Source organism: Elephas maximus, chromosome 18, assembly GCF_024166365.1.
Source record: "Elephas maximus indicus isolate mEleMax1 chromosome 18, mEleMax1 primary haplotype, whole genome shotgun sequence".
Classification (NCBI taxonomy): domain Eukaryota; kingdom Metazoa; phylum Chordata; class Mammalia; order Proboscidea; family Elephantidae; genus Elephas; species Elephas maximus.
The window spans coordinates 21,606,166-21,624,728 of NC_064836.1; the positions used below are offsets into that span (position 1 = coordinate 21,606,166).

The 18,563-nt window shown below is 44.2% G+C and overlaps 1 protein-coding gene across 1 annotated transcript; it reads left to right on the forward strand.

Moving 5' to 3' along the window:
* The first annotated feature begins 2,537 nt into the window (after positions 1–2,537).
* On the forward strand, positions 2,538–15,422 carry SERTAD4 (SERTA domain containing 4). Its single transcript, XM_049858284.1, has 5 exons — positions 2,538–2,884; positions 6,463–6,669; positions 8,227–8,418; positions 9,604–9,719; positions 12,938–15,422. The coding sequence occupies exons 3-5, from the start codon at positions 8,244–8,246 to the stop codon at positions 13,694–13,696; spliced, it is 1,050 nt and encodes a 349-aa protein (XP_049714241.1). The 5' UTR covers positions 2,538–2,884; positions 6,463–6,669; positions 8,227–8,243; the 3' UTR covers positions 13,697–15,422.
* The last annotated feature ends 3,141 nt before the right edge of the window (positions 15,423–18,563 follow it).

Genomic DNA, 18,563 nt, shown 5'->3' on the forward strand with positions numbered 1-18,563 from the left:
CTTGTTAAATGCCCCTTTCCAATGATAAAACATTTTTGCAAAATGTATTTCAGCAGTTTTAAGTCTGGCACTCTGTTCACTGAAGAAAAACAATCACTACCTTCCGTGAATCTGCAGATCAAGTTATTTTAAGTTTTATAATCAAACTTCTATCTCAGAACTTCCTACACACACATATGCAAACATATCCCAAGGTAATGACCTCATAGTTCTCAGGTTGGATATCGTAACTTCATTATAAATTGCATTCACTCATTTCAAACATTTCATTATTGATTTAGTTATTTCTTTTCCTGTGCCATAACCACTGCCAACTCACCTTAAATGCTTAAATGATGTTTCTCATTCAGTGAAAACTTAACTGCCTTTTCTACTTGTAGACACGGGTTCATGATGTCAACAGTTGGGCATTGAATTTCAGAAAACATTAAGCCTGAGATTAAAAGCAGGGCAGGGAAAGCTATCAATAAAACATGCTAACCTAAGGTATCCAAACAGGATAGGGTCAAGTTCATACTCAGATCCACAAGGGTGCTGTGAAGTACAATGATTTGATACTTGTGTTATGATGTCATTTTGTATAACATTAAAGCGCAGAGTCCTCCCACCCAAGGGCAATGCAATTTCCCAGAAGGCTTGTTTCTCAGAGCCAAAGCTGCAAAGATGCCAGTGCAACCCATGCTGTTACTTAGTCTCATCTTATTTCTCAATTTTATGCTTAATTTGCTCCTTTTGGTTTTATGTATTTTGACATAGCCAAGTAAGTGTATGTGGGGATGTCCCCCATAGTCCTTTAAATGCCATAAAACTTTAATATAGAGAGATAAAAACAGTAATAAGCCATGCCTCTAAGCCCAAATATTTACTTCCTTATTTGAGTTAGACACTAACTAGTTTTAGATACTGATTTTGGTTTTCAAGTACTTGCCCTGCTTTAAATGCCCTTGTGCCCTTTCTTACCCTCCTTACCCACAATATGAGGATTGTATTCTACCCTAAATCAGGGCACGGAGTTCCCATTGATTGCACAAAATGGCATCACTGCAATTCTTAATCCATCAGCCTACATGGTGCATGGGCCAATGCAATTTAGTATGGCTCAGAATAAAGTCAAGATGCCCAATTCCCAATTTTAGACATGCAACCCTGGAATGTCTTCTGGAAAAAATGAAATAATGCTTCTGAAAGTCTGTCGGGTTAGTCGGTTTGCAGCATAATTGCCTTTTCTCAGCTTTCTAATACCCAGAAAACCTTTGAGAGTCTTTAATGTACAAAGTTCAACAAAAATAACTTCAAAACAGATTAGTTCTAATTACGTTTAATATTTGTTTGCTGTGTTATTGAATAAACCACGTGCTTTAAAAAAAAATTCACTTAACTGTATGTCAGTCTCCCAAATTTTAAGTGTACAAATGAAATGGAAAACATTTATTACGCAAATTTAATTACAATTCTAAGAAATAAACATGCAAATTAGATAGAGTTCAATTTGCAGATGCTAATCCTCATCCTTGATCTCATTCCTTTCCTCCCTGGTTTTCAGTCTGTGTGTCTCCTTGATTCCTAGGGTGCCAGGCAGCAAGAGGTTGGATTTTTCACAGTCGGAGGATCACTGTTTTAAAGAAGTGTTATATTTAGCACATCTGGCATAGTAGCAGTAAACAAACATTATAGTCTTTGAAACACTTCTGCGCAGGTGTCTTCCCCTGACTTTATTAGGTCTATGCCTTCTTTTTTTTTTTTTTATGCCTTCTAAGCCTCTGCATTCATTACACCTGAAATGACCCATCTCGACTATGGAGGGGTCCCTAGACAGAAGTTATGAATTAATGTTTCAGAAAACAAACCCCAGTTGAGCCCAGTTCAAGGGAGAATAACTATTTGCAAACTAATGTGATCCCAGGGCTTAAATTACACTTCCCTTGACAAAAGACAACCTCCTTTATTACTTTTTTTTTGGGGGGGGGCGGTTTTCCCTGGAGGCTCCCCACCCAGAAAGATTTGCCAATTCAAGTTGCAGCAGGACCAAGATTGCTTCTTTATACAAACGCAGCTCAGGAGGGGAGCAGGCGAGGGCAGGCGGCGAGGGGAGAGTAACTGTTTGGTCCTGCAAAGACATCTGTTTCTCATCTCCGTTTGCTGTGGCGAAGGAGAAGAAAAGTCTTTTGCAAAGGGTGGGAAAGGCACAGTTTTTTTTTTAATCACACACACACACACCAGTTTTTTACACACACACACACACGGCCCAAAACTAGACCAAATTAAAAAAAGACATCCCAGAAGGTTGCAGAGTGAACACATTATTTGGCTGAGGCCAAGCCTTCAGGGCTAGGGCTGGAGCCCTGGAGCGCGTGGGGTCTGGTCTGCGGGCTGGAGCTGGGCCGGCGTGTCCCCGGGCACCGGGAGGAGAGGGGAGGAGAGAGAGGAGGGAGGGCGGGAAGGAGGCAGGGGGCGGGCTGGGGTGGGGGTGAGGGGAAGGCGCCCGGTGTGCTGCCTGAGGAGCGGCGGCGGCGGCGGCGGGAGCGGAGGGAGGGAGGGAGAGCGGGCTCTCTTGTCATGTTCCCTCTCTCGCCCTGGGGGCATCCTGCAGAACCTCTCCTCGGAAATCCACGGGGAAATGGCAAACAGGATTGACGGGTTTCACATGCTCCTCGCTAGACAGAGCCGCTCATTACCGTAACCGTCTGCAGCGACGGCGGCGCGGCGCCCCAGACGCGGCGGCGGGACCTGCCGGGACGCTCGCCTGGGCGCACCAACCGCCACCTCTTACCCGGCCGCCGCGCGGGGACTGGCGCGAGCGCACGGGCGGCCGGCTGGTGCCGCGCCCAGAGCGGACAAGCGGGAGCTGGAGCGCTGCGGCCGCCGCCTCCTCGCTGACCCCGCGGTAAGAGACAGGCCGGGAGCGGGCCGCGGGGGCAGGAGGCCGGAGCGGCGGAGGGCGAGGGCCGGTCCCCGGGGTGAGGGCTCGTGCCGACCGACATCCACGCGGCCTCCCGCGCGCCTGCCCCCAGCGCTGCGCCGGAGACACCGCGTGGACTCGCACCAGCCCGGGCGGGGCCGGGGGCGGCCTGGGTTTCTCCCTGGGCCGGCGCGCGCCGTGGCGCCTTTCCCGGGCAGGAGTCGCCGCCGCCTTGAGGGCTGCTTCGGTTGCTGCCCGCGCGGACATAGCCGAGTCTAGGGGCGGGTGGAAACCGCACCTCTGGTGGGACCTCGGTCTCCCTAGTCCCCCATCCTAGCGGACGGGGGCCCGTATCCGGGATGCCCCTAGGTCTGGACGCCGCGGCGATTAGCAGGTGGGGAGGGAGGGATGGTCGATGTCAGGAGCGCGCGTTTGCAAGAAAAAGGAATCGCTGCAGAAGCTGACACGTTCTGTCCCCCGCCACCTCCGCCCCCGCACCTTCCTCCCCGTCAGCCGAGCCGCGCTGCGGGCGGCGGCGGCTTCTCTGTCCTCAGCTCACCTCCCCGGCGGGCTGAGGCTGCTGCCCGCCGGTCCACGCCTCCGCCTCTCTCCTCCCTTCCTCCCTCCCGCCTCCTCGGTCTCAGCAACTTTCCGGAATGCCCGCCGGTGCCGCGGGGATGGGGGGAGAGCGGCCGGGGCTGCGGGTGGCGGGGACAGGACGGATGCCCGCGGGCGGCGCGGGCAGCTTCCTCGGGCCCCGGTTCTCCGGGCGCGAAGGGCGCTCCCGTGGCCGCGGACTCTGAGTGGACTTGGCCGGCAAGGGAGGGAGGGCCGGGCCGGCGTCTGCTGCGGACTGGAGCGCGGGGCCCGGGCCAGCCTCGCCAGAGCCCTGCCAACGCCGTGAGTCATTTCCTTGGAATTCTACCTTTGCTGTTTATTTCCCTTAGAAGAAAACTTGTCTTAAAAAAAAAAAAGGGAAGAAGAAAGAAAGAAAATAAAGAGAGTAAGAAAAATAATAGCTGTTATTCTTCAGAAGAGGCACACGGCTCCCGCACCGCGTAAAGACAACTTGCCCTTTGTTCCCAGACACTTGGGGGTGTTGTTTACTTTCCCCTGTGGACGGCGCCCAGGCGGGCGCTGCTCCCCACCCTGGAGAGGGGTGAGGGGCTGCAGCACCGACCCCCGGGGGTGTGTCTGTGGGGTACGCAGGACAAGGTGGCCGCCGCCCTCCCGCAGGGGTCGGTCTTCCAAACCTCGGACTTTCCTGTTAGGTTTGGTCTGGGGAGAGCCAGCGCCAGGGTTTGGCCATCCGGGCCTCCCTAGCTCCCCTCAGACCCTGGATCCACATTCCCAGCCCCAGGATCCGACCTGAAGGCTCCTGACCTCCAGGGGCTGCAGCTGAGAAATGTACTCCCCGAGGTAGACAGGTGCACTGCTGGGACTGGCAGAGAATGCTTCTGTCAGCTTAGAAGGATTGAAGGATTCGGCACTGCCCTTGCTCATCCCACCACCACCACCACCACCACCACCAAAAGCTGGACAAACTGTTGAAATCTTGTCACCGACAAGGTTGAGTTCAGGGGCTTGATTCCATCTGGGCAGGATACTTAAGACTGGGAGTGTCAAAAAGGAAGTGGAAATACCAACCCTTTCCTTCTCTCCTTTTCACTACTGGAGTCAGAACTCCAGCTGCCCTGATGCTTTTAATAAAATGTCCTCTAATTACCAGTGATGTAGGGGGAGAGTGAAGAATGACCAGGAACCCCTTTAGACTAAAGCTGACCAGGAATCTGGGATACCCTGTGCTGTTTGTCAGCCACTTCTATTAGCATCATCATGGCGGCTGGGGTAAGAATAAGCCCAACTCATCTGAAAAAACCAAATTATGTAGACATGCCAGGTAACTGTACTATGAATATCTGCTGGAAAAGCCTGACATTTTAGCCCTCATTCTTCTGGGAATGCTTGAGGTGTCATTCCATTACATTCATCTGGCTTATAAAATAGACCTGCAGGAGCCTAAACGTAAAGAGTTAGGTTTTTTTTTTTTTAACCCTCATGAGTTAGAGGTTAAGAGCTACAGCTGCTAACCAAAAGGTCGGCAGTTCAATTCCACCAGTCGCTCCTTGGAAACCGTATGGGGCAGTTCTGCTGTGTTCTGTAGGGTCACTATGAGTCAGAATCCTTTCCACGGCAACGGGTTTGGTTACAGGTTATAGACGCAACACACGTTAACACCCTCCTTTTGAATCCACTTACCACTGATGTTAAAAAAATTTTTTTTGCCATAAATATACATCTTTGTGGATCTTTTTAATATTAACAGCACATAATTTTATGGACATGAACTTCTGAGTTCGGTAGCAAAATTATAATGTAAATATCATCGTACAGAGAGTAATAGTTTGGATCTGTACATATAATACAAATAATCATGTGAAACACTGGTGCTTAACACTCTGGATTCCAATTTTTCATGAACGTTGAGCCTGCCTTCTTAATTTAATGTCCCACTGTAAGACTCAATTGCAAAATCTCCCTGCTCCCAAATAATTCCAGTTCATTCATGTTTTATTCAGACTTACATAAATCACTTACAGAACTTACACTCTCCAGTTTAAGATTTTGTGTATAGAAGTTTCCAATTAAAAACAGAAAAAGTTACTGAAATTAGATATTGTAAAGAAAAGAAATACCCAAGATAAAAATGATTATGCCAAGTTCCAAATTCACATACATAACTTAATGATAAAATTTAATGTGCTGGAAACAGTGCTAACAAATAGGAACACTGAAATCCTTAACAACCAAAAAAGCTCCAACAATAAGCCATTAAAATATAAACAAACTCTTGACTAACATAAAACAGCACAGGATCCATATAGTGTCCTATTAAACAAAGATAATTGCCGCTAGAGGCCTGCAGATGCTTTACTTTCTTAAGGGGCGTGGATTCATCAGCCTGTTTTTGTTTATATGTAATAAAAGTTCTACACAGGCAAAAAGATTGAATCTGTTTCCCAGAATCCAGCGTAAAAGTGAGTGTAAATTTCAAGCTGGAAAATATTGTAAGCACTAAGAGAAGACTACTGAATCTAATAAAAAGCTGTGATCCATTTGCTCCTGGCAATAACATTACCTGATACAACTGTCTCTTAGAATAGGTGAAGAAATTGGATCCTTTCGTGAGAGTCTTCCGGGGAATCAAGGATCATAAGTTTTGATACCTTGCATGGATGCTGAGTTTGAGGGTTGGTAGACAGAATAGCCTAGTTTGTTAAATCAGTGTTGGCTGAATTTCATGGTTGATGACTCAAAGAGCAAAATAAGTGGCATGGCCCACCATTTCTTAATAAAAAAAAAAAATTTTTTTTTATAGAGAACTAATTGAACTTCTCTTGTTCTCTTGTGATAACATGTTTTAATGAATTCTTGCTGCTGTCTCTTTAGAGGTGCCGTACCCGCTAAATACCCGCTGCCGTCGAGTCGAGGCATCTTAAAAGACAAGGGGTTAGCTGAGTCCTCATTCCAGCCACTGACATGGACACTCCTCTGTCTTTCAGAAGGCTATTTGACCCAACCTTGCTTCATCCTTCAGCAAGGTTGGGACAGAGTTTGGGACCTCAGAGAGAAGCCTGGGTGAAGGATGGAGTCGTTGCTGTCAAGAGCTCCTCTGTTAGCCAGCAGTACGCTGTCACTTTAATGAAGCTGTCTCCCTTTACTCTGGTGTTTTCCCGCCCTGCACCTGGAAGTGGACCCTGTTATAACATGTAGGTAATGATAGTCTCCCATAAGACAATGGTAGATTCACCCTTTCCCAAAAGCATTACAAACTGTATTCGGAGAAGAAAGTAAGAATTAGACCCTTAGCATATATTTGAAAGACAGTCAGTCTTAAGAAAGCAGGCCTGACATCACTCCATCTGACAGTTCTTTAAACCACAAAGTGGGATAGTGGAGGTTTTGGTCCCCTAAAGGAGTTAGCAGTTAGCGAAGCATTGAGGCTGCTCTGTTGTGGTCTCTGCTGGGTCTTTTGCCTACAGTATCCCACCCTCTTGTCCCTTGAATTCACTTACAAAAGAAATTTTATTGCGGTAAACATCAACAGAGCAGGCAGGATATTAAATAGGAGCCACATCAATAATCTTCACATGTACGATTCAGTGACATTAATTATGATCATCATGTTGTTAACCATCACCCTAACCAGTCCCAAATTTTCCCATCTCTCTTAACAGAAGTGTCCCCTAAGTATTTTGTCTTCCTTTCCTCTTCCTCCCACCAGCCCCTGGTAACCACTGTGAACTCACTTTTGACCCTACCCTGAGCCCTACTTAGAGCCAAGGGAAGAAACAGAGCCCCATGGAAACGGCCCCACCACATGAGCGCTGCAGGGTCCCCAGGCATGACACAGAGCCCGAGGCTTCCAAGTCTCCTTGCAGGCCTGCGTTCAGGGCGTAAACTGGAGAGAAGGGCAGTGGTATGTTGCCTCTTGGAAAGTTGCTGCCTGGTGTCTAGGCTTTGCAGTGTAAAGAGGTGTCGGCTTCCTCTGGCCCCAGAGCCCTGGCTCCTGTTTAATATTCTGCGGGCTCCGTTGATGTTGTACTTGGCTCCTGTGGGACTGCAACTCACGGCTTGAAACTGGAGCCAATTTTCTGTCTTCATCTCACAGTGTTTTGACTGGAGGCAGATCCAATTCAGTCCAATCAGGGCTGGTGGAAACAACTACCAAGTGTCTCTCTGTCTGCTTCTCTTTGGGAGAAGAAAGTGGAGGGTGCCCCAGAATGCTGTAGAGGGCCTGGCCCTGCAGAAGAGGAGGAGGGTCGGGGGCAGTGGAGCAGAATGTGAACCTGAGCATCGGTTGGGATCACGGTGCAGACCCTGTCCTTTATTCTTTTTGATTGATTAGCAGATTTTCATCAAAGGAGACTCCTGGGGGATTGACTAGAAAATTGATTTTGCCTTATTAATAGAAAGGAAGCGTAAGGGTTTTGGCCCTGCCTCTTAGCAGTACATTTTCTGCAGGAAGGTCAGGAGGAAAATGTGTTTAGGAGGCAAAGCAGCTGTTTCGAAGAGGGCTGAAGGGAATCTGAGAACAATAAGAAATGGGTTTTAAAGATCCGCCCATGAAGTGCAGATTGCTGAACACAGAGGCTGAGCTAATAGTAGCACGAGAATTTGCTGAGGTTTTCTTTGAAAAAATAATAAAATGTTTCTGGGCAAAGGAGAGGACTGAGAAGTAAAAGTTTGCTCAAAGCAAAGGAATGAAGCTGCCAAGGCCATCCCCAGGCTTGCTCCTGATGGGGGCTGTTTTCCTTTTTTTTCAGATCTGAGGCTGTCAGCGATGACTCTGGTTCTGTCCATGAATAGATTTTGCGAGCCCATTGTCTCGGAAGGAGCTGCCGAAATTGCTGGGTACCAAACACTATGGGAGGCTGACAGCTACGGAGGCCCGAGCTCCCCGGGGCCAGCACAGGCCCCTCTGCAGGGAGACCGGGGAGCCAGTCCCCCGCTGGCAGGTACTGCCCTCGACCTTCCCATGCTGCCCTCTGTGGCCAGACTGGTAGGCAGTAGGTGGTGTCCGGGGTGCCCTTCTGAGTGGAGAGAGCTCGCATTCTTGGGCCTTCCCTGGCTGCCTCTGCCCCGCTCAGAACCGAGCAGGGGCTTCAGGGAGAGGACCGGAGGTGACATTTAAATTGCATCCAAATCTGCATCTACCTGTGCTGCTGCTTTCTGTGTAAGTCCTGCTTCTCTATTTTAAAGAAAACCAAGCCAGATTTTCAAGCTCTGGTTTGGGTTTTGGTTTTCCACCCTGTGGGACCATATGGTTTTACAATGAAATCTCTGTCCCACGAGACTTAAAAGAATCTACACTTGGGTCCAGAGGCTATGTGTCCTTTCTCTTTGTTATGCACAAAATTGGCTTCAGCACTGTAGGGAAAAAAAAAACTTTAAAGCCAGAAAGGTAAAAATGTGTTGTTCCTGACTATTCTTATAGTCTAAGTTCCTTTGGATTTTTGTATAGTAGCAGTTATATAAAAAAAAAAAAAAAAGTAAAACAGAAGCCCAGTGAAGTTAGTTTTGCTAAAAAAGAGTAAAAGCTCTGGCCTTTAAAAAAACCAGACTTTGCTTTTATTCATGGTTAACATTTTTGAGGGTGAAACAGACTTTAGTTGCCCAACATTTGAATTTTAAATTTAAAAATTTTAAATTTCATATTTTGAAAGAAGGCATAGTCTGTTATAACTCCAGTGTGCAGATAACCATTTGTTTACTTGCCTAGAGCCTATAATATTTTAAAGCTGGTTGATCATCAGTGGTTATAGATAAAGATGGATACATTTGAACAGTGCTGTTATATTATCATAGATTTAATTAAACAATTTGCATAAGTACTAATATTACCTTAGTTGTGAACTCCTCCCCTTTTTGGGTTTTGCTGTTTACCTGTGCTTGGAATTAATATACTGAGTATTCATTAAATCCTGAGATATGTCATTTTTCTCTGTAGTTGACTAGAAGTCCTTGCTCAGCCTGAGTCCCAGGATTCCGTATGATAGCAACTACTAAGACAAATGTTTATTTTTAATCACAACATGTACAGACAAATATGCAACTCAGTTATCCTCTAGAAGGAAAATATTTTATTTGGAGAACCTCTGGCAAACTGCGTATCATTTGTCATATCTGATTTATTACCACAGGATCACATTTCAGGGGAATTTCAAATCCTGTAACAACATCCAAGATCACATACTTTAAGAGGAAGTATGTGGAAGAAGAGGATTTTCACCCACCACTCAGCAGCTGTAGCCATAAAGTATGTTTTTTTAAATAGTCATTATTTTTATTAAGAGTTTAAGATACTTAGTAACCATTGCTTGATCCATTTCCAGAAATTAAATTGTTCCTTCCAAGCAATGAAAATGAGCCAGTTCTTAGCAGAGCCACATTAATCGTTGTCACTTTTTTGGGTGCTGTGTTATTTTTTGTGAAGTAGTTTAAGAAAGAGCCAGCAAGAGCTCCTCTAACCAAAATTAAATAATCCAAGAAATGTCTTTTTTACTTAGGATTTAATTTTTCTCAAGTGGCATCAAGTGTTATGGTTATCCTGTACTTTTACATGCACAGAAATGTACCTGTTCTTTTCTGATATGCTTCCCGCCCCGCCTCCCCATCCCCAGCTCTGCCTGCCTGTGTGTGCTCAGCCCCCTTCCGTGTGTGCCCCCTTGGGAGTGTGGTAACTCACAGCTCTTCCTAACCTCTTAGGGGTGGACTCACAAACACTTGAATATGTTCATGAAAGTGGAAACATGTACTTCACTGTATATTAATTGCATACTTTATTAAAATACATAACTCATTCCCAAAAAAGGACCAAAGCAAATATTTTTGATGTATAGGAAGAAAATAACAGGATTGGGAAGGTATGTAGAATTATGAAACTGGCCATCTAAACTTTTGAAATATCCATTGTTTTTCCTTATCATGATCTTTTTTCAAAAGTTATCTGCTGATTTAATAGTCATGGAGGGTATACCAGATGCTGATCAGATGCTGGTCAGTTGATCCCGACTCGTGATGACCCCACGTGTGTCAGAGTGGAACTGTGTTCCATAGGGTTGTCAGTGGCTGATTTTTCAGAAGTTGATCATCAGGCTTTTCTGTCAAGGTGCCTCTGGGTGGACTTGAACCTCCAACCTGGTTAGCAGCCGAGTTCTGAACAAATTGCACCACCCAGGGATAACCCAGACCATAGTTGCCTGAAATCCTGGGGATATTTTTAATTGAGCTTCCTCTCTTTCTCCTCTTGGCCCCTAGTCCTGTAGATGTTGCTTATAACAAGGCACCAGGATGTCTTGGCAGGTGAGGGACTTTTCTTTCCATGTGTAGGTCCTGCCTGTGGTCAGTCTGGGCTGGTTTGGTTCACAGCTTCTCAGGTTATGCTGCCAGTTTGCTTTTTTATGACCTGGAAGAGCTGGCCTCAGGGACACAGCAGTTTATTTCCTTTTTAATTTCTGTGTTGTGGTTGTAGCAGTTTTCCATTTGCTACTGGATTTATAGCAACCACCACCCAGGAGTGAATCTTCTCATTCTGCCCAGTCCCAAAAGGAAGCCTGGTCAAGGTGATGGGAGCTCCAACTGGCATAACATAGTTTATAAAGAATATGTTCTACATTCTACTTTGGGGAGTAGCGTCTGGGGTCTTAAAAGCTTGTGAGCGGCCATCTCCCATCTCCTCTCACCCCATTGGGAGCAAGGGAGAATAAAGAAAACTAAAGACACAAGAGAAAGGTTAGTGCAAAGGAATAATGGACCACAACTACCACAGCCTCCACCAGACCGAGTCCAATATAGCTAGATGGTGCCCAGCTACCACCACCCAACTGCTCTGACAGTTATCGAAATAGAGGGTCCTGGACAGAGCTGGAGAAAAATGTAGAGTGAAATTCTAACTCACAAAAAAAGACCAGGCTTACTGGCCTGACAGAGACTGGAGAAACTCCAAGAGTATGGCCCCTGGACACCCTTTTAGCTTAGTAATGAAGTCACTTGCTAGGTTCACCCTTCAGCCGAAGATTAGACAGGCCCATAAAACAAAACGAGACTAAAAGGGCACACCAGCCCAGGGGCAAAGACTAGAAGGTAGGAGGGGATAGGAAAGCTGGTAATAAGGAATCCAAGGTCAAGAAGGAAGAGTGTTGACATGTCGTGGGTTTGCTAACCAATGTTATAAAAGAATATGTGTACTAACTGCTTAATGAGAAGTTAGTTAGTTGTGTAAACCTTCATCTAAAGTAAAAAAAATAAAAAAAAAAGTATGGCAATGACATTACTGGAAAGAAAAAACAAAAAGGAAGCCCCTGGCCCTTCAGCTAACATACCCTGTCAGAGCCTGAACTTCATGAATTATTGTTGTCCCCCATCAAGCAAGGATAGTTACAAGCATGGAGCACAGAGAGTAAAAGAGGAGCAAGACTGAAAGGCAGGTCTTGTGCTCCTTGGTGGCTGGACCAAGGATTTAAGTATACTCATTAAGACCCACATGTTGGGATCTTTTTAAAAGCATTTTATTGAAGCAAAGTCTATATGTGGTATATGTGTATATATGTATGTGTATAAGGAGCCTTGGTGACACAGTGGTTAAACACTTGCCTGCTAACTGAAAAGTCAGTGGTTCTAACCCAAAGGCCGCTCCATGGGAGAAAGATGTGGCAGTCTGTTTCCGTAAAGATTACAGCCTTGGAAATCTAATGGGACAGTTCTACTCTGTCCTATAGGGTCACTAGGAGTCAGAATCAACTGGACAGCAATGGATATATGTGTGTGTGTATACATATATATGTGTGTATCCCAAGCCCAAACCAGTTGCTGCCAAGTCAACCCTTATTCATGGCAAACCCACGTGTGTCAGAGTAGAACTGACGGACTCATAGGGTTTTTAATGGCTGACTCTTTGGAAGTAGATCACCTGGCCTTTCTTCCAAGGTGCCTCTGGGTGGACTGGAACTGCCAACCTTTCAGTTGGCAGCTGAGTGCCTAACCATTTGTGCCACTCAAGGACACACACACAAAAGCACAAGTAATATAATGTTGCAGCTGGGTGAATTTTCCCAAAGCAAACATACCCATGTAGTTAGCATCCAGATCAAGAGACAAAACATAACTAGCAACCCAGAAGGCCCCCTGTGCCCCCTTCTACTTACTACCTCCCCACCCCCCAAAGTAACTGCTCTCCTGACTTCTAACAGCATAGATCTGTTGTATATGCTTTGGCAGCCCCCCTCATTGAGCCGTAAAAGAATGAACAACCTGACTTTCTGTCACGCTGCTGAGGTCTGCGTGTGGCTGGATTCCCTTGTGCTTGGTGACACAGTCAGAAAAGGCCAGGGGAGGAAAGTGGGCCATCAGCAGCATAGCTAAATGACCCTGGGGGAAACAAGGCCACAGCATTCCCAGACCCAGAAAGAGATAGGCTGTGATGATATTTGTGTATTGTCCTTTTCCTAAGCTTTCTCTTCCTTTCTTGATTTGTAGACCATCTCGATTTTTGAGGAGCGAGCCCACATCCTTTATATGTCCTTAGAAAAGCTAAAGTTTATCGATGATCCTGAAGTATACCTCCGAAGATCTGTCCTTATAAACAATTTGATGAAAAGGATCCATGGAGAAATTATCATGCAAAATAACTGGTGCTTTCCTGCCTGCTCTTTCAATGGCGCCTCTGCCCAAGAGTGGTTTATGGCTCAAGACTGTCCTTACCGAAAACGACCGCGGATGGCCAAAGAGGAGTGTGAAAAGTTTCATGCCTGCTGCTTTTACCAAGAATGTGGCAGTCACTATCTAAATTTACCCCTTTCTGTCAATGCTAATGTCGGAAGTGCCTCCACTGCCTCTTCCTCCTCCTCATCTTCCTCTTCCTCTCCCCCTCTGCCTTTACCGAGTTGTTCCCACCAGGTGGATTTTGATGTAGGCAGACCACCTATTTACAAGAGTGATGGCCAGATACCTGCCAATGAAATATTCATTACTAATGTCAGGTCACTTGGTGTTCAGGAAAAGGCCAAATTAAATGATGAGAAAGCCGACAATGGTACCAACAGGGATGGTGGCCCCCCAAGCCATGAACTTGTGGGAAATGACCTTGCTTTTGAGTGCAAAGGCCAATTTTATGATTATTTTGAGACTGGATGTAATGAGAAAAACAATGTAAGTGAGTCTTGGAAAAAGTCCTTGAGGAAAAAGGAGCCTTCACCAAGTAACAAACTCTGCTGCAGCAAAGCAAGTAAGATATGAGCCATCTTTTCACCGAGACTTTGAAGCATGCACAGCATGACCGGTTAGCTCTCATAAATTTTATTTGGAATGGATTTGATAGTTTTGTACAACTGATAAAATTCTGCCATGAACGTGCCGTGTCGCTTTAATGCCTGGAGAGCAGATTGCATAAAACATCTGTACAGTAGACATCAGCGAGCTACTTACCAACGTGGTGATTTTATCAAGAAAACAGTTGACCCAATGCTTAAAAGTATATATCTTAGTTTTCTTACAGAAAAGATCAGTAGATTAGATTGGGGGACAGTGTGCCATTGTGATATTTCCATTGTTTCCCCCCTCAAGGAGCCTGTCACTAGTTAAGAACATTCAACATGTTTGCCAATTAATTAGGTAGTTACTTGGTGAGCAAATCAATATAACCAGCAAAGGATGTCTGCTTCTTTTATATGATACAGTATTTTTTCTGAATAAATGACTGAAGGTGGGGAGCTAGGTGAAATGGCTTCATGGTGCTGTTAAGTATTTGTATTTAACAGTCTTTTGTGACAGATGAAATAGGACTGGACATAGTAAAGCACACCTGTCTAGGGCGGAATCAACAATAGCAGAGAGGGTAATCCCTGCAAGTTCCTGGCTGGCCTGTGATGGGTGATGAGGCTTTTAGAGACGTGTTATACAGGGCGATTTTTGGTGCCTTACTTTATCTTAATTTTTGCCAGTGTGAAAATTAAGGATAAATCAGAGTTAACAGCAGGGATTTAACAAACAGGAAAATTAAAATTAAAAGTAAAAAACAGGGTGGATCAATATTGTTTGAAAACTGTTTAACTTTGAACTATTGCATTCAACTTTTGATTCAACATCTCTGTTCTTCCTTTATTTTTGATGCCCAATTGCTTTTGGATTTAGCATGTTTGGAAAGGGACAGAGGGAACAATAGAGAGAGCTGTTAGAAACCATCACAACGAGCTGCTCGAGCTTTTCTATGGTGACAGTCTGTTGCTGGGGTTTGGGTTTTTTGGGTTTTGGGTTGTTTCGTTTTGTTTCATTGTCCAATGAAGTTCATGAACCTGTGGCATGCATTATACTTTAATCTGTTTTGTATCATTTCACTCATTTAGATTATAAATGCATGTGGTTTTTTATATGCAACTTTTGCTGTTGATTAAGAAGCACAATGTTAATAAATGATGTGGTGGTCAATAAGGTTTTATCTTAAAGAATGTAAAGATTCTAGTTTTGGGAAAGTTATTTTGGAGAAATGGGACTCAATCTGTAACAGTTACTATGTATTCGGTCAACATTTTTCTCAATATTTCTTTTATTTGTACATTTGCAAGAGTGTTCAGAGTGCCCCTCTGACCATCCTTCCTCCCACTCCAGCTAACTCCTTCTGCTAAAGTGTGTTCCAATTGCCAAGGTTACTAATTGGTTTAGGCCTCCTTAAACAATACTTCACAGGAACCAAGTGCCAAATGGAGGAAATAAGTAAGTCCTCCCAATTTCTCCAAGATAAAAGCTTTTTTATTATTGCTATCAATATTAAATATAGGTCTCATTCATACAGTGTATGAGTTGGATCATCATTTGGACAATTGTCCACAAGGACCGATGTTGAAAACATGTTCTTGTGTTATAGCGATAGTCTAGTAATGTTTGTTCTTTATTTTCAATATTTGATTAACATTTGATGTTGAAAACTTAGATGATAGATGCTTGTATATGAATGTGTTGTAATAAAGTGGGTTTTCTTGATATATATTTATTAAAATGATCAAAATTCAATAAGATTTTGTCATTTTAATGTTATTGGCTATGTTTCACTTTTCTGTTACTCTGTTCTCTTTTAAAAAATTCAAAACATCTTGAAACTGTAGTGGACAGTGGCCACACAGGAGTTTTCAAAATAAGGCCAATCTGAAGGTATTTTAGAATGGTCCTAGTTTGTAGGTTTAGATTTCTGCTGAGAAAAATTGCATAACATAAAGCCATTAATACCAAAGCCTCACTGATTCCTTTTTGAAATGTCAAATTGTCAAGATGACCCATACATGAATGGTTTTAAAAGCTATGGATAACTGCTAGCAGTATACCATGCAATTCTGTGTTATTGTTGTTCTTAGAAGCTAATATTTTATGTGAAAAAGTGGGAAAGCTAGTTGAAAGCTAATTAGTCAAATGAGTGTAGTAAATAGTGGAGATTTAAATATGAAAGAAAAGACTTATTCTTTTACTTTATAAAAGCCCTTGACATCACCAGATAATGTTTTTCTTGATGGCCAAAGCTTTAAAAGGATGAGTTGTTGGATTTGCCCAGTGCTTGCTGGAGCTGTGACGCCTGTATCTGCACGCTAGAACCCACAGAGTTGCTTCTTTGCAGGTTGGATGGGGCTTTTGGATCCCAAACGGATCCAGCAACACTAAATTTGTAATTTTTAGTCATCACGTTTTTGTTTCTAGGACTTTCCCAGAATATTTAAAGAGGATTTTCCTTCACCAAAATATAATCGCTAAACACCTATAGGAATAACAGAAATTTTCCTGCTGTGGCCTGTAAGTGCCCAGCATTGCCGTTTCTACTCATTAGATAGTAAGTTAGGTTTTCCCACAGGCCAAGTCACCCCTTCATCAAGTTTATTAACTAGGTTTTATAGTTATATCTTCAGTGACTTGGAAAAGCTAAGACACCCTACACCGCTGTCTACCTACCAGGTAGTAACTAACACCTTTGACACTGTTGTGCTCTGCTCTAAGGAAAACCTGGTACTGCAGAATCCAGACTTTATAAAGATAAATTGGAGGAAATTGTCCCTTAAGAAAATGGCCCTGCTCCCCAGGGGGCCTTTACTTGCTCCTCCCTAGCAGGAGTAGGTACTCCTCATTGAGCTGACCAGTAGCGTTTGTCTCTGCTCCTTCCTTTCTGAAAGTGGGCAATTGTAGAAGACGGTCTGGCAGAGGTACTGGAAAACGGCAAAGTATTATCGTTTCTCTTCCACCCTCAAAATCCTATTACTCTATACGTCACCCCGAAGGAGTCCTCGTGGCAAGGCTTGCTGGGCCAGGGAGCATGGGAGGAAGGGAGGGAAAGTGGAACCTATAGAAGCTACAGCCAATCATAAATGAGAGTAAGGCATCTTTGGCATGATCTTTTGGGACAATAGAAATTTACAGCAATTTACATGCTGCTTTGTTAAATAAATGCTGAAGCAAAGTGAATGAACACATTTCTTTTTAAAGCTCCTAGTTCACTCTGTCAAAGCTCCGCTGCCCAGCACGAACTTGTATTACAACTCCACCTGGTTACTTCCTTTCTGTGCAGCTGGAGGAGCTGAGAACAGCTTGTAGAAGACGTCGGCGTTAAGAGATGTCGACTTCACAACAAACATCAGACAAGGATATAAGGATTCTTATGTGATGCAGCTCAGCTTTTATATCCCTCAAACAAACCTTGAGCAGAAAACGTTTTAGGAAATAATTCGTTTTCAAATCCATTTTTATGGCAGCCTCTTACATTTGTAGTGAAGCTTATCACAACCAGGCCAGTCTTACTAGGCAATTACGGCACCACATTAACAATGATGGTTTAAGCTAGAAGGAAAGCTGTGTCACGAAGAAAGAAATCGGTACAGTATTTAATAATCATGAAAGAAGAGACAATGCATGGTTTCTAGTAATTCATTTCAGATTGCTGTTTTTGGATTTGGTGGTTTGAAATAAATGCATTAAGCATCTTTCACTACAAGGCTTTCTTAGAGCTACAGAGCATAAGGGAGGTCTGCCTGGTGAGATACAGTTTCCTCACACAGCTAGACATTATCCATTTCATGTGATGCAGCCACATGAGTTGGGGTCGGACACTAGTTTGGAGATTATTTCCAGCCCTGGGTACGTGCTGTATTTCAGCTGGGAGAGTACACTTAGGAAAAGCACTTGCAAAGATATAAGTTATGAACACTTGACTCTCGCATCCTGCCATAAAGTGCAGCAGCAAGTGAGTTTAATAAAACATGCTGTTTAAAATAGTCTGTAATTTCCTGTCTCTGCATTTCCCTTCAGTATCTGTGACAGGCTGAAGAACGATGACTAAACGGAGGGAATTTACACAAGCTAGTTTGGTGGTGTTTGCAAACCATCGCCATGAGCTTCATCTTCTTTGGTAAACAATTCTCTGGTGGGCTGTTGATGGTTGTTTTTTCTTCTTGGTGTTGATCCAATTTGTTAATTTTGAAAATGCAAACTACTTATTCATAGCCTGGGAACACCTGCTTACGACCACTATGAAGCAAATAGAAGGTATTTACGCAGACAGATTAGTCATTTCTCGTGGAATTCCCCATGATTCTAAACCCCATCTTTATAACTGTCTCCTTGATTTACAATCATAAAATCTCATTAAGTATTATATTTTGGGAGGGAGAACACACTAGAAAAGAACTTGCAGAGACATGAGTTGTGATTGTGCTTCCTGCCAAGATCCTCAAGACAAAGGGCAAATATCAGAACTCTGGAGGAAAAGGGGTAACAAGCACCCTGTGCTGCCCAGCCTGGCACCTTCAGCAGGTGCTGCTTCCATCCTGACCATGCTGTAGGAGCAGTGAGTACAGGCACCAGGCATGCGGTCCTCCTCTGCCCCCTCTGATCGGTCAGTTCACACATGAACTAGCTCCAGTAACTCTTGAAACAGTGCTTTCTGTGCAGATGCCTTCTGAATTCACAGATAGGCTGACTCAGCGTCTTCATTTTAACAAGATTTAAGAATTACCTGGGGATCTTGTTAAAATGTAAATTCTGATTCAGTGTATCTGAGGTGGAAATGCAAATTCTCAACAGGGAGTTGAGCCAGAATAAATGGGTTTGAAGCCCTGGACATAACCCTTGTATC

What these genes read in the sequence shown, in the direction of transcription:
- SERTAD4 (XM_049858284.1), top strand. Translation starts at nt 8,244, where the DNA reads ATGACTCTGGTTCTGTCCATGAATAGATTTTGCGAGCCCATTGTCTCG. An exon ending in AGCCAGTCCCCCGCTGGCAG is followed by an intron (nt 8,419 to 9,603) that starts GTACTGCCCTCG and finishes TTATTACCACAG; the next exon opens with GATCACATTTCAGGGGAATT. An exon ending in TCAGCAGCTGTAGCCATAAA is followed by an intron (nt 9,720 to 12,937) that starts GTATGTTTTTTT and finishes CTTGATTTGTAG; the next exon opens with ACCATCTCGATTTTTGAGGA.